This window comes from Phodopus roborovskii, unplaced genomic scaffold (assembly GCF_943737965.1).
Source record: "Phodopus roborovskii unplaced genomic scaffold, PHOROB, whole genome shotgun sequence".
In the NCBI taxonomy this organism is placed as follows: Eukaryota; Metazoa; Chordata; class Mammalia; order Rodentia; family Cricetidae; genus Phodopus; species Phodopus roborovskii.
This window is the reverse complement of record NW_026126407.1, coordinates 3,337,706-3,364,937: the sequence shown is the minus strand read 5'-3', so window position 1 is coordinate 3,364,937 and position 27,232 is coordinate 3,337,706. Positions and strand designations below refer to the sequence as shown.

Genomic DNA, 27,232 nt, shown 5'->3' with positions numbered 1-27,232 from the left:
CTTCTATTCCCTATCAGTTTAAGTATTTCCCTTTCTTACTGTCCTCTTTGTTAAGTCACCAGGTCTTGATTTTTTTTTTTTTTTAACCTGTGAGATCTGATATATCAATTGAAATATTTTAGTTTAGGCTTTGGTTCTTACCAAATCTCTCTTATTTTTTTCAAGACAATGTATAACATGAAAAATAAAAGACCAAAGACAGATCTTCAGCTTTAAGCTAAAGAACAAAGCAGCTGGCCACTAGCTCTTATCTCTGCCTCAGACTGAAAGGGTTAATCCTGTCTCCATGAGCTCTTCTCTAAGCCTCAGACTTCTGCCTCTCTTCGGTGTGGCTGGAAACTAAATCTCTGGATGCAGCCCGAGACACTGGGCTCCTGTCTTTTATATACTTCTCTAGGGCTGGGAATAAAGGCATGAGCTTTAATTCTCTTTTAGACTGACTCCATGTTGTGTACATCTGGGTAGCCTTGGACTTAGAGAGATCTATCTGCCTGTCTCCTGATTCCTGGGATTAAAGGTGTGTGCCACCACTGCCCAGCTTGTTTGGCTAGTGTGGCTGCTGAGATTAAAGGTGTGGATCATCATTGTCTGACCTCTATAGCTTGTGCCTGGCTTTGGATCCTGAACCCTGCAGCAAGCTTTATTAAATCATAAATAATATATCACCATAAATATGGGCCCAAATAAAAGCATGAATCTGTAGAGCCATCCCAGATGGAAACAGAAGTAAACCATAGTTGCTGCAAAAACCAATATACACTCTTTGTTTCTTGGTTTGTTTCTTTGGTTTTCTGATTTCCTTATCATTTCAGCTTTAGCTTAGCCAGTGACCCCTTAATTACCTCAGTATTGCATACTTGAAATTCCTGAGAGGAAATATGTCAGTCAGTTGAAAAGTATCTTTGTTAGGAAGATTTTCTGTGCTAGATGCTGACCAGTTAGTAGAGACCTGGCTGCTCCAAGCCAAGTGCATGTACTAGCCCAACAGTCATGTAATTCAAAATGTAGCTATTCAGTGTTCATCAGTGACTATCCTTAGATATGGGTTTTAATTATATTATTTTAAATTGGATCATAATCTAGTATTATCATCTGGTACTTTGGAAATGTCTTTTTAAAAATTATTTTTATTTTATGTGTACGTGTGAGTGTATGCATGCATGCATATACACCCTGTGAGAGCTCGGTGACCTTGAAGGCCAGAAAGGGGTTGCAGATAGTAATAGTTGGTGCTCTTTGAGCCTAACAAGTCCAGTAGAAAATGCTATTCCTAGCAATTTCAGCAAAAGTACTTAGCTTTGCTGGTTTGTCTTGATTCACATGTCAGTTTGCAGTACAGTCACTTTGGCAAGGAAGATGGACTCTTTGGCTCTTTAGGCCTGGTCATGAACTTATGGCTAGAACTCAGAGGTAAAGCCAGGAACCGGATGGCATGAACTGAAAGGCAAGGATGAGAGCAGGGTTTATTTCCCAAAGGAAAATTGGATTGCCGATAGATACCCAGATGAAGATGAAAAGGGGACAAGTGAGCGGGCATAAGTAATAGAAACTCTCTCTTCCATGTACCTTTATAAGACTCATGAAAGGCTGATTGTGGTGGTGTACCCTGCAGTTCCAGCACTGGGAAAGCTAAAACAGATGAACTTCAAGTTCATGACCAATTTGGGATATAGGTAGTTTGAGGCCAGTCTTGGTTAACTTTCCTTACAAATAAGCAGCCCCCCACACACAAAAAAATGACTCTGACATTTCTTTGCAAGGTACTAAGGTGTGGTGTGTGTGTGTATATATACAGAGACCTGTATATAACTATACATATTAAATTGTTGACATTTGAGCCGGGAGTGTAGCTCAGCAATAGAGTGTCTGTTCAGCATGCATGAGGTCCAGGGTTCAACTCCCAGACATACACTTTCAAACAAAGCACTACATTCACATTGCTCACATTACTTCTCTTAGGAGAGAGAACATGCCTGGAGAATGTAGAGGACCAATATTATATTTCTGTCATTTGCCTCTTTTTTTAATTTTGTTAAGTAATTGAAAATTTAAAAACTGTGGGGTACTATGGTTCATCACAACTTGTCACATTAACACAGATTATAATTTGCAGTTACTTAATGCTTTCTTTATATCAGACAAACTGCATATTACATAATTTTTTGTTTAATCCTCACAATAATCTTCTGGGGTTGTATTAACAATACTTACTATCAATGGAAACTCAAACCTAGCTGTCATAAAAATCTGAATAACTAAACATTGTTCATACCCTCCAAACTTCCACATCAGAATCTAGGGACAAGACTTAATTTGTATATTTAAGGTAGCATCCCAAATTATTCATCTGTAGTCAGTTTGTTTGGGTTCTGCTGGGTCATTTTACTCTTGGTAGGTAACTCAGCTAGTTAAAATCATCACCTAAAGTTCCTAACTCACTGATAATAAACCACAGTAATTTTTACTATTAGCATACTAAGTTTGTTGAGTTAAACCTATCCTTGTATATGAACATTAAAAATCCAACCAACATTCCTTTAATCTCAACACTTAGTCAGAAGGCAGAGGCAGGCAGATCTCTGTGAGTTTGAGGTCAACCTCCTCGTCTACATAGTGAGTTCCAGGACAGCCAGGGCTACAGAGAAACCCTGTCTAGGAGAGGCAACGAGATGGGAAAGGTCCTGAAGGAGAGGGATGGAAGGAGGAGGGAAGATAAGGAGGAAAGGAAGAGGAGAAAAAGAAAAAAAAAATTCAATGAACAGTTAAGAGACATTTCTTCTCTGGATAAAATATGTTCTTAGTTCTAGGCATCTAATTTGAAAACAGTCTTTTGAAACACAAGTCAAGATTTATTCAAAATGCATTTATCATTGGATCAACAGTATTATGCTTTTAAAATGTACAGGGATGGCACATTGCTGTCACACTATCATGAAAATAGCATTCCACTGATGAGTGTGTTTTATAAAAGACTTTTCTAATACCATACCAGTTCTTTCTTATTTTTAAGTTTTTATAAATTTTATTTAAATTAGAAACAATCTTATTTAACATATCAATTCCAGTTCCCTCTCCCTCCCATTCTTCCAGGTCCCCCCATCCCATCCCACCCCTCATCCACTCCCCAGGGAGGGTAAGTCCTTTCATGAGGGATCCTAAAAATCTGTCAAGTTATTTGGGGTAGGGCCTAGGCCCTCCCCCATGTACCTAGGCTAAAGGAATATCCCTTCATGGGAAATGGGCTCCCAAAGTCCATTTGTGCATCAGGTATAGATACATCCTGATTCTGCTGCCAGAGGCCCCATAGACTGCCCAATCCTCCTCGCTGACACCCATGTTCAGGGGGCCTGCTTTGGTCCTATGTTGGTTCCCCAGCTGTCAAACTGGGGTCCATGAGCTCCCACTTGCTCAGACCATCTGTTTCTGTGGGTTTCCCCAGCATGGTCTTGACCCCTTTGTTTTTCACTCCTCCCTCTCTGAAACTGGATTCCAGGAGTTTTGCTCAGTGCTTAGCTGTGGGTATCTGCTTCTGCTTCCATCCGCTACTGGATGAAGGCTCTAAGATGGTATTTGAGGTAGTCATCATTCTCATTATAGGGGAAAGGCATTTAAGGTAGCCTCTCCACTATTGCTTAGATTCCTAGTTGGGGTCATTCTTGTGGATCTCTGTATAATTCCCTGGTGCCAGATTTCTCTTAAAACCTATCATGGCTCCCTCTATTAATGTGTCTCTTTTCTTGCTGTCCTCTATTCATCTCCCCACTCAGTCTTCCTGATCCCTCATGTTCTTCTCCCTCTCCTCTTTTCTCCTCACCTTTAACCCTCTCATGTCCCTACTTTCAATCTATTTAATTAAAAATAATAAAATACAAAACAGCTTCTCCCATACCATTCTATCTCCTACCTTCTCCTTCCCCCTTTGGTTAATTGCCTCCTATGTAATTTCTTCTCATACCTTTAACATAGACATTTGAGTTCTGATTTTGCCCACATTTGAAACACAAATATAATGTTTAGCTTATTTTGGCATTTAATAGAGCACTACACTTATAGAAAGGAAATTATAATATTAATGTAGTGTTTAAATTTATACAGTTACAACTTACCAAAACCCAAATCACACTAGAATAATAATTTCTTAAGCAGTAAATTAAAATAAATTTTATTTTCTTAGTGTACTTATCATTTAGCAAATAATATGAGGGGCTGAAGTGAGCAGGTGTTCCAGCTCACTTCTGCCTGAGTATGCACAGAAGAGTAAGAGTACTACACAAACCAAGAAAGCGAATGTTGAAAATTGGTTTGAGTGCTGTGCTACCACCTGCTACAGTCTTTGCAGTCATATTGACGTAGGGGCTTGAAGACATGTTTCCTTGCCAGGTGGTTGTGGAGATCGGCTCTGAAGGCTTTATCACAGTGTGGAGGCTGTTTCCAAGCTGTGTTGTAGTTGCAGAACTTAGGCTTGTTATGGTCTGTGAGCTCTTGGTGGAAACTGAGGTCGTCAGGCTTGTGTTTTCTGTAGAACTTGAGGTGGTTGTTTCCATAATATGAACATACATGAGGAGCAGGCTGATGGTGAATAAATGCTTGATCATCATTTTCCTTTGGTTTTAAATGATTATAAATTTTAATATTCAGTTCACAACACACACAATTATATATCCTCAATTGTGTTTAGTATGTTCATCTAATATAAATAGACTTTTTTTTATTGTTTATAATGAACAAATAATAAGCTTCCTTCCTATACATCTCTTGATAGAAAATTTGCTTTCTGTCTAAGTCACTCACTTCATGAATAAACATTTTTGAATATTAATTTGAGCTTGATTTTGTTGTCTGATTTTGTAAGCTAGTTAAATGTGAGGCATTTGAAACAATAGAATGGGGTCAGTGTAAGGAACAGGAAAGCAGGAAAGGACAAGACGGCCTGGGAGTATGGAGTAGTGAAAGAAGGAGTGAGGCAGTGACTCTTCCTTCTTCACATGCATGCATGTAGCATCTTGTTTAACAGTTTAAGATTTACCCTAATGTCACAAATTAGCATGTTACTTTTAAATATCTATACCAAAAATGGAAGAGGAAAAAAAAAACCTAAACCAAATGATTCCCCAGTGCTGAGGTTCCCTTCATTTTACCATGTCTGGGGGGGTGGGAAGAGCAGCTGTATTAGAGTATTTCATAGTTTTTTAAAAAAGAAATCTAGAATTGATTAAAATCAGTCTGTCATTTTACAACGGGTCTACACAAGGGGCATAGAATGTCTAGGCCTGTCTTAAAGTAGGCAGAACTAGAACCCAAGTCTGACTCCTAGTCCAGTGTTCTGTAACAGGTGAAGCTGATACCACATAGCAGATTGCTATACCAAAGGTTTAGCACCATTTCTAAAGTTAGGTTAGCCTTCTTTTAGCCTGTGCTCAAATCTAATGGCTTGCTACATCTCTGATAATTCAATAGACCCCAGCTTACCATGATTAAATATTGCATATTTTTTATTCAAAGCTTAAACATTTAAATATATACAAGAAGTTCCATTTCATTCTAATACATAGTTAGACATTTTCAAGTTACTATTACCTTTTGGTTTAGTGAAGTATTTTTGAAGAGTTTTGTAATTCAGCTCTTCTCTTGTGTCCTGGAGAATGATTCTGAAAGGGATTTCTTCCCACTCACTGCGTGCTGTTTAATATAGCTAGCAAGTCAGTCACATGCTCAAAGCCTTGCCTCTTTGGAAATATTCAAATGAGTATTTTCCAAACATCTAGTGTAGACAGGAAGACTTTGGCAGAGATTAAGGAATCCAAGTAAAGTCTTTGTAAAATGTGCATATTTAAAGGCTACAGTAAATACTTCACTGGAATTACCTTCTCTGTATATACCCTAATGGATTGCTTCATTTGATTGATGCTAACTAGATTAGTATACAATTTTGTGTTGTGATTATCATAATTTTGAATCAGGTTAGAATGTTAAAGATGAAGATTTAAAAATAACTTAGGAAATTTGCATTTTAGGAAGTTAAATGTTGGTAAGTAAAAGGTAAAAGCATCCTCAGATAAGTTAAACTTTATTTAATGTGGAGATTTAAAAAAGATTACACATGGAAATGATAGTGTGATACTAAGTTCACAAAAATTTGCTGTTTTAAAATTGTATTAAACCACCTATCTGATGAGATAAAGTAAATCTTTTCAAGGAAGCTTGTATTGTGGTCAGTTTTCCCTTGATCTGTGTGCAGGGAAGTTGGACTGTGTTGTGCTAATAGCTTCATTGTACAAGTGGCAGAAGAACAAGTCAGTGCATGTTCCTTAATTTACTGTTCTGAGTTTTCCCCCTTCTTTTGAATGAATAGGCAAATGCTTGCTAAACTGTTAGCCTTGCTTAATGGAGGGTAGTTGTGGTCATACTAAGGAAATATACAAAAGAAGCCTCTTGGCAACCAGAGTAAATGCTATAAATCAGATGACTAAGATAATGCCTGGTACTATTCGAGGGTTTACTCTGGGGAATATAGTTTAAATTGTTGTAGTGATGTTTTGTCCTTGAGCTATCTGTGGTCTGTAATTATGTTTTTCCAATCCTGACCTTTTAAAATTTATCCCTTCCTCTTTTTTTTTTTTTTTCTCCCTTTGAGACAGAATCTCCCTAAGTATCTTAGATGGCCTTGAACTCACCATCCTCTTGCCTCAACTTCAGAGTGCTGAAAATACATTGTGAGCCACCATACCTAGCTAGTCAACTTATTATTGTACTTCAAACAACTCAGTCTCATCTTAATTTCAGTTATTTTGTCCATCTTATTTTTCTCATAGTCTCTTTGTTTTGGTTTGGTTTTTGAAATAGGGTTTCCCCTGTGTATCCCTGGCTCTTTTCATAATTTATTAATTGCATTTATCACCTAGCCAAATGGCTAACTCATTGACCTTGAGTTTCTCATTGCCTGCTCATTTTTTATTAATCTTAATGCTCCTAAACTAACTAAAATTATTTGCCATTCCTTTAAAGACCTCTATATTGTCACTCCATCTGAACTATTTTCTTTCTTTGCTCAGAATTCCTTCTGAGGAGGCCTCTGTTGTGAGTACCCTTTTTTCTATGTATGAACATCTCCTTATTCTGTAGTGAAGAATTAGTCTTTTTTGGACATTGTAATTATCAGAGCCTGGGTTTTTTTTTTTTTTTCCCTTTCCCCATTGACTTCTGGCTTTCTTGTGGTCAAGCATACCTCTTATTCTTTGTATTTTCTCTCTTTTAGCATGCCAAGTAGTTATTAAAAATAGGAGACAATAAGCACTGGAATTCATTGAAAACTCATCAATTTCTTCAGGTCTATTAGCTGATATCATTAGTAATATCAAAAGTAGCAGCCATTTGGTCATTTGACTTTTTTCTCTGTACCATAATCATAAATTAGTCATAGGCTTAAATTTAAGGTTTCTCTTTTCCTTTCTGGCTCCGTTTTATGGATCATATATATATTCATTTGACAGCCTAAAGTTGAATCAATAGAAATTTGATACACAAATTATTTGGAACACTTTACCTGGGTTGGTATGGGTTAGTATATTTGTTCTTCTTGCCCCCTTTGAGCATATCGCCATAGTGCTTCTAACAGCCTTTTCTTAAGTGGTACCATGTAGCTGAGTTCTAGAGACATGAGTTGTGTGACTTTTTCTGAGGAGTCTGTTTCTGTTTACTCTAGACAAAGAGGGAAATGACAGACCACAGGAGCTATTATATCTCATTTGCGCTTGGTAAATTAGGGGGCTTATAGTATTACAGGAATAGGCTGCAGCATCACAACATTAGCCAAAAAAAAAAAAAAAAAAAACCCACTCCAGCATCAGTGATGAATCTAAAAGTTGCCTGGAGTCTTCTCCCTCTAGCAACTACTTCCCCCTTCTATATAATTGAAGAATGGGAGTGGGGCTCCTGAGCTTTCCCTCCCTCTCCATGAACATGTTAATAGGTCCATTTTCATGAGGATTATCACCACTGTGCTGATTCAAGTTGGCGATAATCACATCCAGCCTAGAGGAAGCTGCACATGTTGCTTTCAGGCCTAGTGTTTGACTTTGCACCAATTCTGCAAAGGTTCAGTGGAGGGCATCTCCAAAACCCCAGAAGACAGTAGTAGTTCTTTATGACATTAGAAAGATGATGAACTTTTGTTGTCATAGCTGGTGATATTTGAGGGCTATTTATAATAGAAATTCATCTGTGCTAGCTGTGTGCTAGATACTGTGTTGTTCTACTTTTCATCTTGCTTTCTGCATGGAGAATTTTATTGGACTTTTCTCATCTCTGCATTCCAGTTGACCAATGGGGAACACAAAGAGACTGAAGAAAGAAAGGGTAGGTAGGGAATGTGCTCTCTTGGTCACTGGAGTCTGGCTACATCGCTCCACGAGGTGATGGTTTTGTTGGGCAGTCCTCTCTATATATCTGCTTTCTGGTAACTGCTCTATTTCAACTGGTGTTTCTGAACCTTGTGTAATTGCCTTAAGCCCTGCCTTATCCTTTTTAAGTATTCTCTTGATTCCTAATTTTCCACCTACTAGAGTTATTACTTCTGTACATTATGTATTATATCCTTTAAAGTCTGAACTATTATGAATTCACAAATGCATCTTTTCCAAGGATTTTAAAACTATAGATCTATACTTAATTTGCAGGTTTATTGTATTAATTGCAAGATTTCTAGGGACCTTATTAGGATACCCAATATATGGCAAGTAGGTTAAATCACCATTAGTTTAAGAATCTCATAAATCTTTGGGTGTGGTGTTGTGTGCATTTAATCCTAGCATTTAGGAAGTAGACATTCATGAATTTAAGGCCAGATTGGCCTACATAATAAGTTCGAGGCTAACCAGGCCTACATAGTGAGATCCTGTCTAAAAACCAAACAGACAAGAAATGTAGTTCAGCAGTTTACACTTGCTCCTCTTGCAAAGAATGTATTTTGTTTATCAATACCCACATGGTGGTTTATAGCCACCTGCAACTGCATGCAGTTCTAAGGAATCTGTCCCTAGACATGCATCACACACACACACACACACACGCACACGCACGCACACACACACACACACACACACACGCACTCTCTGTCTCTGTCTCTCTCAGGCAAGTAAACTTTATACATAACATTAATAAATGTTAAACTAAATTTGAGAAAAAAGAAAAAATATTGTAATTTTAAATTTCTTTGTATTTAGAGCTGGAGCCTTGGGATTAGTAAGCAGTGGGGATGGTATTTTACCATACTTGAATTACTTTTAATTGGCTCATTTCTGAGGTATTTCTAAAGATTTCTATAGGTCTTCACATGTTGTTTGTTCTGTAACCCCTAAGAAAATGGCAGTTAATAAATTCATCCAAACAATCATATATTTTATGTATCAGTTTTTTAAAAATTCAAATTAGAGTTATAATCAGCCAGTTTTCTCTCTTGTAACTTTTCTCTTTGTTCTTTGGGGGTTTTGTCTTGGGGAAAGGATACTTAGATCTTTCCTCGAATGGTATTTGTGTGTGTACTCTTTAAAGGAAATGGAATCATCCTTTTTAAAAACTTTTAGTAATCTTTATACCATGTATATGGTTACTATACCAAGATTTCATGTTCCTTTTAAGTAGAATTTTTATTATTTAGAAATTAATTTATCTGTTTGGTTATTCTAAATAAATTCTAAAGATTAATTTGTATTATATTTTTATTTTTTTTTATTTATTTTTCCCATTTCACATATGGATCCTAGCTCTCCCTCCCTCTCTCCAACCATCTCACACCCCTTCCCGACCACCTTCCCCTCCCATACCCCCTCACACACTCCACATGTAGGGTGATGCCTTCCAGGAGGGGTCCTCCAAATCTGTCAAGTCATTTTTTAAGTTATGTGTAGGTGTGTGTATGTGCACTGTTGCACATGAGTGCAGGTACCTTCAGAAGTCAGAAGCATCAGATCTGTTGGAGCTGGAGTTGGATGTAGTTGTGAGCCATCTGACTTGGGTGCTGAGCACCAAATTTGGGTCCACTGGAAAGGTAGCTAGTACTCTTAACCACTGAAACATCTGTCCACTTGTGAGGATTTTATCATGCATCAAGGGTTTTATTGTTTGATTTTGGTTTTATTATTAGTTTGTTAGTTTATTTTGAGACACGATTTCACTCCTGCCCATGCCAACTTGGAATTCTCTATGTGGGCAATATTGACTTTGAGCTTCTGTCAATCCTCCTGCCTCTGCCTTTCAAATGTTGAGATTATAAGCATGCACTACTATGCCCAAATTATAAATGGGATTTTATTTTATAAGTTGAACATGTAAAGCATATTGGTCGTATATAGCACTGAAAAAAAAATGGCTTTTTTGGTGTTTGTTCTTTTTAAAGATTCATTTCTTTTCTCTTTAATTATGTGTAGGTATGTGTGTCTGCATATGAGTGTGCACATGTGCTTGAGGAAGAAAGAGAAGTCAGATCCTCTGGAGGTAGAATTGCAGGCATTTGTGAGCTGATGCTGTGCTCATGTGCTCTTAACCACAGAGCCATATCTCCAGTACAGTATTGCTTTTAAACAAATGATAATAAAACTTCCTGAGACAGTAGATGTACAACTATGCAAAAAGGCAGGCTGCTGTTAGATTTAATCTTGAGTAACTTTTAGAACTGCACAGAAATGATCATTTTCTTCTATAGTAAAATAACATGTTTGTTTAGAAATATAATATAGGAAAAAGGCACATTTCCCTATCACACACAACACAGACACACACACACACATACACACACACATATGTATGTGTGTGTGTGTGTGTGTATATATATATATATATATATATTGGGCCCAGGGATGTATCAATTAGTAGAGGGCTTGCTTGCTTAGCATGCACAAAGTGAATTTGAGACCAGCATAGGATATGTGAGACCTTGTCTAAAAAACAAAACAAGCAAGTAAACAAAACATGCATAGACTACATGTTGTAGTGCAAGTGGATACTTTCAAGCAAGTTCGTTTTCTTACCTGCAAAAAACTTTAAGTTTGTTGTCTTGTTTTGGTTTGTTTTGACTTGTTCTTCATAAGCAATGTAAGATAACTCAGTATTTTGTTAATGTCTTCTTAAAAGACTCAGGAAATCATAGACACTAGGAATGATGGATATACAACTCAGGTTCAGAAATATAATCTGTTGGAATCATGAACACAGGAACAAATGTGGACCAAGAGGACCTATGTTGCGCAGTTTCTCTTGTCCTGCCAGGTCCCACTGCCACTTCAGCCCCAAATAAACACACGGCCACTATATTAATTATTTAACTGTTGGCTGATGGCTAGGGCTTCTTACTGGCTAGCTCTGTCTTAATTATTAACCCATTTCTGTTCATCTAAGCATTTCCACATGGTCTTATCTTACCAGAGAAGGATCCAGGCCTGTTATTCCTTCCAGGGCTACATGGGACTCTTCTCGGTCTCCCTCTCCCTACCTTTCCCAGAATTCTCCTCGCCTCCTAGTCTTGCCTGTCTTCCTGCCTCTATTGGCTAATGGACAAGCAGTGTTTTATTCATCAATCCATAAGTGAAACATATATACAGAAGAACATCCCCCATCAGACCTAGTTTAGAGAGGTAGTCCTTTCCTGCCATTGTACCCTAGAAAGCCAAAATGGAATTCTGCTTGCCAGGGTCACATTAGAAGAGCTCCTCTGATCTACAATCCCATAGCTGCCTAGAGCAGCTAGACAAGAGACTTGGGGTCAGAGTTCAACCTGCCTTGACTTTTAAAGATTCTCTCCTCCTTCCCATTCTCTTACAAATGACAGTATCTTCATGTCTTGAGCTTTAAAGGTTTTAAAAACACTTTACTACACATTCTTGCTAAGTTACTAAGTCCTGTTGATCCTGCTTCAGAAAAAGTTCATGCTGCATCTTCATATGGTAGACTCACGTGGCAGCTCTATCCATTTTCGTATCTGCAATTGATAAGCTCATTATTTTTTTCTTTTTCAAAGTAGTAAATTTAAGAACCTTTAGTAGCTTGCTAATATTGCTAGCTATGTTGTGCTGACCTCTAATCTAAGCTGTTGCTTTAGTCTCTGCAACCTTCCTCATTCTTCCAAGGTGATGTCTTTATCTTTGGCCATGCTATGTACTTCCAAGTAGGACATTTTATTTTATGTACTCCTATTAACTAAGATTTCATATGTAAGGCATTCAATTTGAATTTCAGATATTTTTACCACATCTTCATAGCTATCAATACTATTATTATTTTCTCAATTTTTATTGACTGTTTTTTAGAAAGAAAATGTATATTGTACATGAAAAGCCAGTAAGCAAAAAGTAACAATGTTGGGAGTAGTAGCACACACCTTTAATCTCAGCACTCTAGAAGCAGAGGCAGGCCAGGGATATTTCTGTGCGTTCAAGTACAGCCAGGGCTGCATAGTGATATCAGTCTTTTTATATATATATAAAAAAAAAAAAAAAAGGAAGGAAGGAAGGAACATAGGACCATTACATACTTATTTTTTTTTATACCATCCAACATGTATGTGCCATACTTCTAAAGCATGTCTGATGGTAAGCCCTTTGTTCCTTAGCATCTCACACTCGTTCTTTCATAGCGTTCTGCTTACCTTACTCTGAGATTGCTTAGCTAAAGCAGAATGTTAGCAGCTGCTGCTATATGCTGGCCTTATACTCTTGAGGTCTGGCTGCTAGTGTGTGAACTTGGGTGCACTGTGAATGGTATCATCAGGCCAGTTGTCGAGAAGACTGGAGCAGCAGTTCTCTATCTTGGAGTCTCATATCAGATACCCTGCCTATCAGATACTTACATTATGATTTATAACATTGGCAAACTTATAGTAATGGAGTAGCAATGAAATTATTTTATGGTTGGGGTCGCCACAACGTGAGGAACTGTATTAAAAGGTCACACAGCATTAGGAAGTTTAAGAACCATTGCTGGCAAAACAGAGTCTGCTTGCCCCCTAAGACTTATAATGCCAAACACACATTCTGAGTATCACCTTCAGTGTGTGGTAATAAAGTACTGCTAAAACGGTTTTCTAGCTGGTTGTTGTTGTCATGGGAGAATGCTTGTTAGTCATCATGGTGCATAATAACATCTGTAAAAGAACTTTCCATACTTGATACTTTGCCCCTCACCTTTGCTCCAGTTACACAGACCACCTCATCAGTGTCTTCTGCCTGCCCTGGCAGCCTGTCGTACTTTCCATTAATAAGGGCGTACTTGAACTTTCCACTCAGCTTATCTCAGTAACCTGAGTCTGAGTCCTCTAAGCAAGGTTGCTCCCCCAAAATAAGGTTGTGTGTGTTCGTCACTGATTATAAAATTCACCCTTTTGGAGTACACAGTTTCATGGACTTTGGCGTATTTTGAGTTGTACTTTTATCACTCCTAGCCAATTAAAGCCATTAATGAGCATCCCCATTTCCTCCCTTTACCCTAGCACCTGATAGTGCTCATAGTCTGCTTTGTGTGTCTCTGTGGGTTACGTATCTTAGATATTTCATATACATGAATCATACAGTAGATGTTCCTTTGTGACTTACTTTACACACCTTCAGTGTTCCTCTGTTGTAAGATATAAACTTCATTTATATCGTTTTGTATCTGACTAATATTCCATTGCATTACTGTAGAACAGTTCTTTTTTTTTTTTAATCCGGTTACAAAATTTTCTCTACTTTTTGGTCATTGTGCATAGTACTGCTGTAAATACTTCTGTGTGTTTATGTGGGGATCTGTGTTTTCAGGGGTTTAGATACATATCTAGAAGTGAAGTTACTGAAACATGGTAATAAGTTGTTAACCTCCAAGGACCTGACTAACTTTTCCCAAGTTCATATGCCATTTTACTCTTCTATATAGTACATGAGAGTTTTAGATTTCCCACATTCTAACCATACATGCTTGCTGTTAACTGTCTCAGCAAATTCTGATAAACCCTCCTCTAAAGCACAATGGGTTCTGTTATTATTTTACAAGGACTGTGTCAGAATATAATTTTCTATTTCTACATTGGACATTTAGTTCCTAGGTTTCACATATCTTTATGTGAATGCCCAGGAAATCTAGCATAGAATGAAATTTCACGGAACAAGTAACAGATAGACCTTTTGTTTGTTGTATTCTGTTTTTGAGTAGGGACTTGCTTTATATAACCCAGGCTGATTTTGAACTCAAGATCCTGCCTCTGGCTCCTCAGTGCTAGGATTACAGATATATGCCACCAAGTCTAATCTAACCAGTTTTTAGTGATACGTGTTTACAGTTATTCATTGATAACATTTAAACTTGCCCATTTAAATTGCAAATACACAAGGTTTTGATTGAAGAAAGAATACTTGATTTAATATTAATGATTAGCGTGGTGTTGCACACTTGTGTAACATGAGTTCAAGCCCATGTAATTTAGATCCTACAGCTTTAAAAAAGGAAGAGGGGCAAAGAGTAGAATTGAAAGTGACCCTAAAGAGTTCTTCACTTGTTCTCTTTTTCTTTGATCATTGGTTTGTAGGAGCAGAGAAGCCTGATGTTCAATTACATTGCTTTACAGCTGTGTTTTTGCTTTGTGTTTTGTTTGTTTTGTTTTGTTTTTTGAGACAGGATTTCTCTGTATTGCTTTGTAGCCTGTCCTGAAACTTGCTCTGTAGACCAGGCTAACCTGGAACTCACAGAGATCCACCTGCCTCTGCCTCCTGAGTGCTGGGATTAAAAGCGTGTGCCACCAACTCTGGGCCTACCTGGCATTTTTGATATGATCTTATAGAAAAGTCATACCATGAGGAAGTATTAGCCCCTACAGTTAGATGAAATTATTTTTAAACAATTGCTTTACTTAATTGTCATTGGTATGGGGAAGTAAGTTGAATATTGAGTGTCTACACAATAGAGCTGGTAAATGGCTGTGGCTGTGTGCCAGATACTCTTATACTACATAATATCTCAGATTGTTAGTGGTCACTGAGGCTTTGGTTAGCAAATGATAGCTTTCCTGGTGGTTATTGTGGTGTATGGCATCTTTTGTTTTTCCCTTACTGATACTTTGGTGTTTCCCCTTCTCTCTATTTGCTAAAAAGCCATTAAATCTGAGCTTATTTTTTGTTGAGAAAAGCATTTGGTGGTCATTCAAACTCCCTCAGTTTTTAGAAGGGTTCATTGTGTTTGAACTGTGACTATGAACCAAAAAAAAAAAAAAAAAAAAAAATGTATTTCCTGATGGCCTGAGTTCAGACAAAAGCTGGTAGCAGTGGAGTGCCACTGTACACTATACTCCCCAGCACTCCTGAAAGGATAGAAGGTGGAAACAGGGAGAATCTCCTAGAAGCCCATGAGCCAGTTAAGCTAGCATATGTAGCACAGCAGCGAACAGCAAGAGAGACTCTGCCTCAAACAAGTTAGAAGTTGAGAACCCACAGGCGAGCTTATTGACTTCTGTACAGCAGTACACATACACACACACACACACACTTTAAATTAAATCTCATTTTCTGTGAGATAAACAACAAATCAGCTATTTGAAGTATAACTGTGAATAGGAATTTATATGCCATTATGGGTTCAATCATTTCTCTTTCTGAGCTCATTAATGACCTAACATTTCTAGGTTTAGATCTGGGCAGATGGCTCAGTTGCTAACACTGGCTTCTCTTACCAAGGACCTAGGTTCAGTTCTCAGCACTACATGGCAGGTTTTAACTGTCTATAATTCCTTGTTCCAAGGAATCTAATGTCTTCTTCTGATCTCATTGAGTACCAGACATACATGTACAATATACAATGTGGTGGACAAAAATACATACAGACAAAACATCCATAAATATAAAACAATAAAATTCCTGTTATCAATAGAAAGGTTTGTGTAGCTTCCCCAAAGTGATTGATATATTTTATTTAACCCATTTCTCTCTGTGTGTGTGTGTGCGCGCGCGCGCGCACACACACACACACACACACACACACTTAAGCATACATGTGCACGTATATGCAGAGGCCAGAAATTGATGCTGGTTGTTGGGTTTTTTTGTTTTGTTTTGTTTTTTATTCTCTACCTTGTCTTTGAAACAGAGGCTTTCTCTAGCCCTTGAGTTCACTGATTTGCCTAGGCAAGCACCCAGGATCCTCCCTTCTCCACCTCCCAAGGCTAATAGTACAATATGCTGCCACACCTAGCTTCTTATGTTGGTCCTGGGAATCCAATCAGATTGCTCAGAAAGCACTTTATTGACTGAGCCATCCGCCCAGACCCTAATCCAGTCTTTAAGACACTCTTGTAGAATTTATATGTTTTAAACTACTTTTGAAATCAGAACACTAGTTAACAAGATAACAGACTTTAAATGACAAAACTTAATCCTGTTCTTTTATTAAACTACAGTGCATAGCTGAGCAATTTTTCTGTTTTTGTTGTGTGTGCATGTTTGATTTCTGTACTTTGTAAATTGCCTCAACAAATTCAGGATCTCAAGGAAAAATAGATGTTTTTATCTAGTATTTCTCACCTAGTTCTTTAAAGCATTTAATGAATGGAAGACAGTGGACCAAAATGGCATTTCTTAAAAGTTGAGCTTCTTAAAGACCTCATTTTGCTCTACAGTTTTCAGTGTGTGAAACAAATGAATCTGCTTAACACATTAATACATTGAGGTGACAGTAGTTTTCACTCCCTGACCGACTTCATGTGAGCTACTTGCTCTAAGTTGTTCAGGAATTTTCAGAGTTAATAATAATTAGCAACTATCTAGAATTGGTTCTCTACAATGTAACTCTACACTGCCCTGAACTAATTTCTTGCATGGCAGGTAGTACCCTAGCCAGAGCCTTCATTCTGGTTTTATTTTCCCCTCTGAGATGAGTGGTCTTGCTAAGTTGCCCAGGCTGACTTTGAGCTTGTAAGCCTTTTAAGTAGCAGATACTATATATTCTACTACACTTGGTTTCCTTCATTCTTAACTTTTCTTTCATTTCCCTCGGGACTTGTATTGACCTAAATGGAAGAACCATAGATTCTAGAGTAGAGTTGGCATGTTGTAAGTAGGTCATCATTAGTGCACTGGTCACATCTTTAATTTGTTCTTGTTACTTAGGAATTCAGATAAAGACAGTCAATAAAAGAAACTTGAGAAAAGGAATATCCAAACGGAAATACAAAAGATGAGTAAAGTTGCCAACATAAGAAGAAGGACATATAGCATCCCTGAAAGCCTAGTGGCCAAAGAGCATGGTGAATTGGAAAGAAGTTTGGTTTGCTTGGGCTACTACATTAAGCTATATGAGGGTGCTGGTTTTGATTCATAGCCAAGTTACTGTCCAAATAACTGCCATTGTGTGAATATGGCTATTGTAGTATCTTCTCAAGTACTGATTGTATTCCATTAGTCTTAATAATTGCTTGTTGTTTTAAAGATTTTTAAGATTTTACATTATATTTCTATTGTGTTTTTCAGTTATATAGCTAACCATATTCTCATATTTATTTATTACCTTGTGTCTGTGTTGTAAACATTCTCTTTTTGTCCTTTGCCCAGTACTGACAAATTTATTGGCAACTGCTTTTTAGTTCACTTTATGGTATGTATCACATGAATTGAATATTAAATTGAACTGTCTCCAAATTTTCTTCTTTTTTATATTTTTAAATTTTATGTGTATGAATGTTTTGTCTGCATTTATTTGTATGTACTACATGTGTGCCTGGAGCCCAAGGAGGTGACAAGAGGGTATCAGATCCCTTAGAACTAGATTAATGGATGGTTGTGAGGTTGTTGACAAGAGCAACAAATGCTCTTAACCACTGATCCATCTTTCCAGTCTGTGTCTTCCAATTTTCCCTGTACTGTTCATTGAATTTTTCCTTATCCTTTTGATCTCTGTTTCTTTTTTATCCCAAAGTTAACAATGTTTAAGAAATAATGTGTACTAGGCACTATTTTAAACACTGTGTATCATCTTATTTTCTTGTAACTTTACCTTGAGGCATAGAGCTAATTTTCTAATGCTATACAACTAATGATCGGCTTTGTTGGCTAAGCATGGGGGTGTATGCTTGAAATCCTAGCATTTAGGCAGGCAGGAAGATTAGGAGTCGAGACCAGCCTAGGCTACATGGTGAAACCCTATCTTAAAATGCATATAAGATGGCTCAGTGGGTAAAGGTGCTCACTCCCAAGCCTGATGACCAGACCCAAACCCACATGATGGAAGGACAGAACTGACTTCAAAAAGTGGTCCTCTGACCTCCACACATAGGCACTCTGTTGATGGTGTGTAGCATTCTTTCTTATGTAGTCTGTGCACTAACTGTACTTTGTCTTTTCTGTATTGAGGCTGTCTTGGTGTGTGTGTCTGTGTGGTGAGTTATGTGCCTGTGTGCACATGTACTGAGACTTAAGCCCAGGGCATCTTGAGCATATGCTCTACTGCTAAGATAGGCCCCAGGCCCTTCCTGTCTACTCTTACACACCTACCCTTCTGTCTTACTATGATTGATACTAAGATATGTCTGCCATTTCTTCTGGGTTTGGGAGAGAGTTTTTTTTACCTGTTTATTTTTTTCCAAGTCACTCAAGTATGTTATGTCCTATTTTTAAAAAGATTCTCATTGAAGTGCTTGTCAAAAAAAATGCTTAATTATTAAATTATACAGCCAGTAACTAGAATTTTATGGTAACTATTCAAGATGTGTCTCCTGTATGTAGCCTTTGATATGTTCAAACTAAATCAGGTTGAGTGAATGGATAAATTGGGACACCTGATCTTATTACCTCACATTATTAATGTTTTCTATGTTCACCCATTTGGTCCTATAAATTCTATCTGGATGTTATTTCTTTGTCATTATAGTTTTTCCTATAATTTTCTAATTATATCATCAATGCATGAAGAAATCATTTATATCTCCATATTTTGTTGTTAAAGTTGTTTCTCAAAGTGTTTACAAGGTATGTTTTCAATAAGCAATTATCTCATCTGTTAAAACTAAAATTTTAGTTTCTTGTTTTCTTATCTGTTTATGTGTTTTGTTCTAGAGTATACCAAATGATGAGATTTTTTAAAGTTTAAATAGTTTAAATATATTGATTTTTTTCTTTTTCTCCCTTTCCCCCTCTTTATTATTTTAGAAAAATAGATTTTTTTTAAAATATGGCTGTTTTTGCCTGCAGGTATATGCTTGTATCACATGTGTCTAATGTCCAGAGTTCAGCAGAGGGTATCAGATCCCCTGGAACTGTAATTATGAATGGTTATAAGCAACAATGTTGGTTCTAGAATCCAAACCTAGCCTTTCTGCAAGAGCAACAAGTGCCCTTAACCTCTGGGTCAGTTTTCCAGCACCCGGTGTGTGTGTGTGTGTGTGTGTGTGTGTGTGTGTGTGTGTGTGTCTGTACATGTATGCCTCAGCACATATGTGGAGGTCAGAGGACAACTTCCACCCTTGGACGGGTTCCAGGATCAAACCTAGGTCTTTAGGCTTCCCTAAAGGCTTTACCTTTAATTGAAAATGTGTCTAATACACTTACTATATGCTTAGAACCCTTAAATTACTTTATAATTGGTCAAGCCACATTAAAAAAGCCATGATAAGACATCATACATACTGACATATACCTACATATATTTATACACATGAATTCTAGAAATTAGCCCTTTTGATTAATAACGATAATATAATTTCCGTAGAAGGGAAGTATTATTGAATTACTTTAAGGCTAGATAATACTTCTTCCTAAGACATAGTCAGTGTAGTTGACAGATGTACTTGTAAATTTACCAAGTTTTTCCTCTGCATTTTGCAGACATGTCAGTCAGGATGGTATAATTTGTGGGTGCTACTAATTATACTTTCTTGTAATTGTCCACATAGGAGCTCTAATATATTAACCTTTTGGCATCCACAATGTAAAAATTAGCTCTAAAGAATCTAAAGGTCTTATGAAACTTGATGTGTCTGTTTAAAAAAGCAACAACAACAACAATTCAAACCACAAATATTGTAGAGTAGGCACTACCTAAGCAGTTGGCCTCTGTCAGGGATAGTGAAGATACTAGAATGGACAGCATGCCCATTTGAAGAACTAATGCATTTTAAAATCATTTTAAGGGGCTTTCTTCATGATGAAATTACTTAATATAATGAGACAAGATTATAGATGCAGAAAATATTCAAAAGCTACTGTAGAGACAATATAATAAAGGATTTTTATTAAAATATACCTGTAATTTTCCATATGCTTAATCCTTTAATTAAAAAAAAAAGAAAAAATAGTTTTAGAGCAGGCATGGTGGTGCTTGCTTTTAATCCCAGCACATGGAGGCAGAGGCAGGTGGATCTCTGGGAATTGGGAGGCCAGCCTGGTCTCTATAAGGAGCTTTAAGCTGGCCAGTACTACATAGTGAGCTCTTGTTTCAACACAATGACAATGCAAAAAGTAAAGGAGAAGAGTTCAGTTGCTATTGTTACTTTTTTTCCTGAATGGAAATGTAAAGTGGCTGGGGAGGGGAGATGGCTCATGGGTCAGAATTCTTGCTCTTCAGTGAAGCACAAAGATTGGAGTTGAAATTTCCAGCACCTAGTAAAATAGTATCAGGCATGGCTGCTCGTGCCTGTGACCCCTAGCATTGCGGTTGGGGTGTGAACAGACACATCCCTGGGCATCGTTTAGATTTAAAACAGTTCTGGCTTGTGTGTAAAATAATGATGTAAGTAACCATTTACAGAGTAGCAGCCTTGATTTTACTTTAATGGCAAAATTCTTGAGTGCTCCACATTTCATCCACCTTAAAGGCCTTATCAGGATTCCCCAAAAGAAAAATTGTTAGTTCATCTCAATTCTACTAAATATATTATTATGATAGTGTCTAGAAAGTCAGGCGACACAGCTATGAGCATAGACCTTTTATTTTTTTTTCCCCAGACATTGACAGTGTAAACATACATAAAATACATATTAAAGTTTAGATGCTGTTTGTATTTTGTGCAATAAGTTGAAGCCTTAAAAAGGAAACATTTCATAAAAAAAAAAAGTCATTAGTTTTACTTAAGACAGTAAAATAGCAGCAGGTACCAAGACATTGTGCACTTCTTTTAATTAAGACAAGTTACTTCATTTACATAGTCAGAAATACAAGACTGGCTTTCTTGAATACTTAATATAGCTTGAATCACTGGTTAGATAGGGGCATATTTCCCAACTATACATCAGGGAGGAAGGCTTTCCTTAGTTTCAGAAACTGCAGACTCTCAACTAGCCAGCATGACCACAGCATTGAGCATAAAGAGAAGTGAAGCATTTACTTTCCAAGCACTAGCTGCAGAAGGTAGTTGAGTCTTTACATTTGCAGTTGTTTCTTCCCTCCGTAAGTTGAGGGTTGTGCTTTGTTGAGGCATTTCAGAGAAGTTACTTGGCATGCCACTAGTGATACTTAGGGTCATGGGTGTTGGGGATGATTTTGTTGCACTAGTGAAGCTTGTGTTTGAAATTATTCCATCCTGGAGGTGGATAGTCAGAGTTGCAGCTGCTGCTTCATGTGAATTGGTCATTTCTGTGGATGTGTCTTTTGGATAGGGCACCAAAGCCCTATCAGTGCTAGTAAAAGAGGTATCTCTGCTTAGTGTGACACCAAATGTTTCCTTTTCTCGATATTGTTTGGGTATTTTGGTCACTTTGGGTTGAGTTACCATACTCAGAGAGTTAATGGTATCCACTGTCTGCATCCCACTAAAAGTAAATAAGCTTGAGGTAAATCCAGAAGGTGTGGGGTACATGCTCTGTTCCTTCAGAGAAGAAGATGCTTGGTCAGAACAAGGAGTCCCTATCACATGGGCTTTTGTTTTCATCATCCACTTCAATAAGTAAGTAATGTTTTGTTTATGGTCACATGACCACCTGTTATTATGAAGCGTTATCTCTTGCAGCTGCAAGAGTTGGTCAAAAGACTGATCTGGAATGAATGTGAATTTATTGTTGTGCAGGTAAAAATGTGTGAGATTTGTCAGGTTTATTAATGTCCCTGGAAGGATTTGTGTCAGTGAGTTATTAGACAAGTCCACAATATGTAGTTTGGAAGGCATGTTGGTTGGAACTGTCCAAAGTTTGTTACTGCTCAGGTTGAGAACCTCAAGACTCCTTAGGGTATTTTTAATGAGAACAACTTTTTCCAGCATATTCTTAGAAACATCCAGATATCTAAGGTTCCACTGATAAGCAGTATCGGATTTGTCAAGAAGTTTAATATTGTTGTTAGCAGCAGACATGTTCCAGAGAGACCGAGGTAACTGAGCAGGCAGACTTTCAAGCCTGTTGTTTGAAATATCCAAGGTCCTCAGATTGGTATATTGGGTTAACTGGTTATGCAGATCAGTAAAGTGGTTATAAGACAAGTTTAAATGTATAATGTTCTCTTGCAGTCCCGGTGGTAATGTAGTCAAGTTTCTGCCTGAACAGTCCACATGCCTGTGCCTCTCTGTGCATATACATTGGAGAGGACAAATGCATAAAATGCCAGGCGTGAGAAACAGAAGGATGAACAGGCAGGAAGACATTTTCAGTATCTGATATTCCATCAAAGCCTGAAAACAAACAGATACATCCTTCTTTTAATATGCAAATACACTTTCAGCATCTGCATGGGTCAGTTAGCATTCGGCAAAATTTTCAATAAACCTCCTTGTTGTTGAGTCCTTTTATAATTGTTCCAGTGATTAAACTAACAAAGCTGCCCTTCATTTATAGTCCAAATGCCTAATCCTTCAATTGAGGCTATGTGGTAGTTGGGGGTGGGGGAAATTGAGCAAGAGAGAGACGGAGAGAAAAAGAGACAGAGGCAGGGGGGAGAGAGAGATGAGAGATGCTCTCCTTCATTTTCATTTTGTTCCTTATTTTTATCCCCTACCATATTGTTCTGATATATCTTCAAAAGCCTTAATAGGACCCAATGGCATTGTCTACAAATGAGGAGCTTTATAATCTTACTTAGGCTGTTACTATTTTTGATGTTTTCATATTCAGAAAAAAATGGCTGTCGTGTCTGTTTTTCTTAAATCTCTGCAGTATTTTAAGACACAATGTTATGTGGTTTGAGATGTTAAAAGTTATATTAAAATAGTTTTTTGAAATTTCATCTTTTCATAGATAGCTACATCCTGGTAAAACGTTTTAATGAACTAGGAAAAGACTGATAGCATACCTTTAAACCTCACGTTTTGTAAAGTAATTTCCCCCCCTGTATATGTCAGTACTAATTCTAAAGGAAAAGCAATATATGTATTTACAAAGTGAGTGGACATTAAAAAGAAAACCTCAACTATTACTGCAGCAAATTTTGGTGCATGCACTTGTTATTGAATGTATTCAATCCTAACATTGGCTTTAAAAAAAATAAAAAAATAAAGACAAGGGAAAAAATCCAAAGCCAGTCTTTTACCAATTTAAATAGCTGCTTACCATAATGTCGTCTTCAACATCAGCATCTCCTTTTCTCCGGGAAACTTGAGGCTTAAAGGTCGTCTTGTTCTGGGGAGTCGGAAGGGTTTCTGTCTGTGGGCTGTGCTTGCCTGCTCAGCTGCATTGTGTTGCTGTGAGCTGAAGCTCTGCAACCACCTGATCAGCACCACATAGGAGGACTGCAGAGCTGTCATTGGTGCTGACTCAAATTTATTGCAGGAGGTGCACACGCAACAAAATGGACTTTTTTTTTTTTTTTAATTTACAGATCTGATAATACCTTATATAGCTCCAGTTTACTGCTGGGTGGAATACTCCATGCAAATTAGGGCTGGTCTTTACTTCTTAGTGCTTGGGTTGCATATTTAACATTTCCTTGCTATAATTCTTGTTAAAGCCTCTACATTCCTTTTATGTGTGGAAATGCTGAAAATGGACTTGTTTTGTAATTGAGTTCTAGGATACTAATTGAACTATTTTTAATCTGTACATTTTTATGTTCTTTTCAAGAATGGTTCAGTTGTCATGTAACCTTTTTATGTGTCATGATAAAAATCTTGAATTTTATTTTTTCCTCCATCATGGTTATTATTATATTTATTTAGCTTTTCAAATTAACCACTTACATGTCTCATCTTTTAGGAAGTGCAGGAATTCTTTGCTATGCTTACTTTGTTTTTACCTTCCTTATACAAAGATCATTTGGCTAAATACTAGGTACAGGACAGCTACATTGCCCCCACTCTTCATGCACTCTTCCACCCTTTCCTTGGTCCTGGTGATCAAATCCAAGATAAGCTACATGAAATGAGGTTCTAGACTTTTAAAACAAACAAAAACAAAGCAGGGTTTCTCACTGTGTAGCCCTGGCTTGCCTGGAGCTCACAGAGATGTGCCTGATTCTGCCTCTCAGTCCTGGGATTAAAGATGTACACTACCACACCTGGCAGATACTAGATCCCCCCCCCCAATACTTGACTTTTAGTTATCAGTTCAAATGGTAAAATAATTGTTCATATTTTATATATTTGAGTTAGATGGAAATCTGATTAGAGTAATGCTTTCTTCAGAGTTACTGTTAGTACTAAAAAAAGACCATTAATTTGATTTGATTTATGACTACAGTGTCAAAGCTGGAGAGGCAGCACACACCTATAATCACAGCACTCAGGAGGTGGAGGCAGGAAGACAGAAATTTAAGGCCAGCCTAGAGTATATGAGACTCTGTCTCAAAATATAAAATAAAGTTAATATTTTCTAATTATTTACTTGGTGATTCATGTTTATATTTTATCTTTCCCCAAAAGTTAATAGGTTTAAAAATATAGGCAACAATGTTTATAAAAAATAAAGTCATAATTAAGTGATGAGCAAAGGGGTCAAGACCAGGCTGGAGAAACCCACAGAATCAGCTGACCTGACCAAGGGGGAGCTCATAGACCCCAGACTGATAGCTGGGAAACCAGCATAGGACTGACCCAGACCCCCTGAATGTGGGTGTTAGTTAGGAGGACTAGGCAGTCAATGGGGCCTCTGGTAGTGGATCAGTATTTTTATCCCTAGTATATGAATGGACTTTGGGAGCCCATCCCACATAGAGGGATACTTGCTCAGCCTAGACACATGGGGGGAGGGCCTAGGCCCTGTTCCAAATAATATGACAGACTTTGAAGACTCCCCATGGAAGGCCTTACCCTTCCTGGGGAGCAGAAAGGGGATGGGCTGGGGTTTGTTGGGAATGATAGAGGAGGATGGGAGGGTGAGGGAACTGGGATGACATGTGAAACAACCTTGTTTCAAATATAAATTTTAAAAAAAAAAGAATTTTTAAAAATGAGATTAGATTTATGGTAACTTAGGTAGACTGATTATATTATAATCAAGTAAAAATAAAATCTAATTTACAAAATAACCATTTTACTTTAGTAAAGAAAATAAGGAAAATTACGATATATTTATTTTCAAATTGTTCATTTTAAAGCCAGCAATTATTAGCGTATTACATGTTGAGAAAATACATAGGTATTGAGTTGTTTGTGTACTCTCCCTCATTTTGTTTGTATCTAGAAAGGAAGTGACTGTATTGAAATCTACAGCTTATCTTCTTAGAGCTGTCTTTAGGAGGCACCTTTAGAGAAAACCAGTTCCTCGAAAAGGATCTCCATCATTAGAGATGGGTATTGATTCAGTGTCTTATTGCCGCTTTACTTTAGTGTTCCTTTGGACTTTCAAGTCAGAATCTACTCATCAGTCATGATCTTTAAAAATAATGTTTGGAGCCGGGTGGTGGTGGCGCATGCCTTTAATCCCAGCACTCAGGAGGCAGAGGCAGGCAGGTTCAAGACCAGCCTGGTCTACAAGAGCTAGTTCCAGGACAGCCTCCGAAGCCACATTGAAACCCTGTCTCGGGAAAATAAGTAAATAAAACAATAATGTTTGGAATCCTGCATTCAGCAGTATGTTTTGGAGGTGAGAATGGTTTGCTTTTGAGAGTCAGCATTCCATGTCAGCTCATGAACCCACCATCACACTTTAAAGGATAAGGCGAGGATCAATTTGCCAAACCCTAAAATCTCTCTTAGGAAGACTCATTAGGCCATTATGGGAGTGGAATTATCTATTCCTATTACACTGACCAGTACTTTCATTTGAAAGAAAATGTTATATCATTAATTAGTTAATGGATTCAAAATTAATTTAAGCTTAGTCTGCATTAATGACTTTGCTGACACTGTGACAAAATACCTAACAGGCAATTTAGGGAGGAAGAAATTGTTCTGCTGACATTATCAGTTACTCATGGCAAGGAAGACCTGGGGACTGGAGTGGTCAGTGTCACAGGTCATACCTAGTGGCAGATAAGAAGCAGAAGCAGAGCCAAGTTACAACCCTCAAAGCTGACTGCTGGTGGCCTAAAGACCAGTAGCTAACCCCATGTTCCAAGGGCCTTGTAACCTCGCCACTCAGTACAGCCAACAGTAGTCCACGTGTCCAGGCTTATTAGGATTGGATTCTCCTGTACAAAGAATAATGTTTTTCATTTCAAATGTATTTCCTATTAAAGATGACTGTAGCTCCTCAGAAAGAAAAAAGGGGTGGTTGCTTCAATGTTAATTAAATATAGTAATCTTACACTGTGAAATATTCTCAAAAAATTGGATAGTATATTATTTTTATTTGTTTTGAGACAGGGTTTCTCTATTATGTAGCTCTGGCTATCCTAGAACCCAGTCTTGTAGACCAGGCTGATCTTGAACTCAGAGATTCATCTGCTTTTGCCTCTTAAATAATGGGACTAAAGTTGTGTGCCACCATACCTGGCAAGAAGAATACTGCTGGGAGGGGGAGCTCTTTTTCTTTTGTTTTGTTGACAGGGTTTCTCTGTGTAGCTTTTGGTGCCTGTCCTGGAATTCACTCTGTAGATCAGGCTGGCCTTGAACTCACAAAGATCCTCCTGCCTCTGCCTCCCAAATGCTGAGATTAAAGGCATGTACCACCACCGCCTTACAAGAATAATTTTTTTAAAAACAAGTATTTGTGAAAACTTATCTTAGATGCTAAACAGAAACCTTAGTTACACTTTAGATAAGTTCATCAGCATCACAGATGTAATCTGGTTTAGTATGAGAATTAAATTAATTGACATGTCTTTTGCCTCCAAGGATATATTGCTCCAGCATTGTGAAAGATAGCAAACCACCTGTCAGGTAGTAGCCATCCCATTGCAGTCAGCAGCTCCAGTGTTCTTTATTATTAAA

At 37.6% G+C, this 27,232-nt stretch overlaps 2 protein-coding genes across 8 annotated transcripts in view; one reads left to right on the top strand and one right to left on the bottom strand.

Annotated features, from left to right (window-relative positions):
• Nf1 (neurofibromin 1) overlaps positions 1-27,232 on the top strand; it is a 234,785-nt gene that overhangs the window by 140,376 nt on the left and 67,177 nt on the right. The window lies entirely within an intron of this gene.
• On the bottom strand, positions 20,912-23,653 carry Omg (oligodendrocyte myelin glycoprotein). The gene is made up of 2 exons (XM_051179834.1): positions 23,475-23,653; positions 20,912-22,600 (listed from the first exon to the last, which is right to left on the bottom strand). Exons 1-2 carry the CDS (start codon positions 23,475-23,477, stop codon positions 21,272-21,274), a joined length of 1,332 nt encoding a protein of 443 aa, XP_051035791.1. The 5' UTR covers positions 23,478-23,653; the 3' UTR covers positions 20,912-21,271.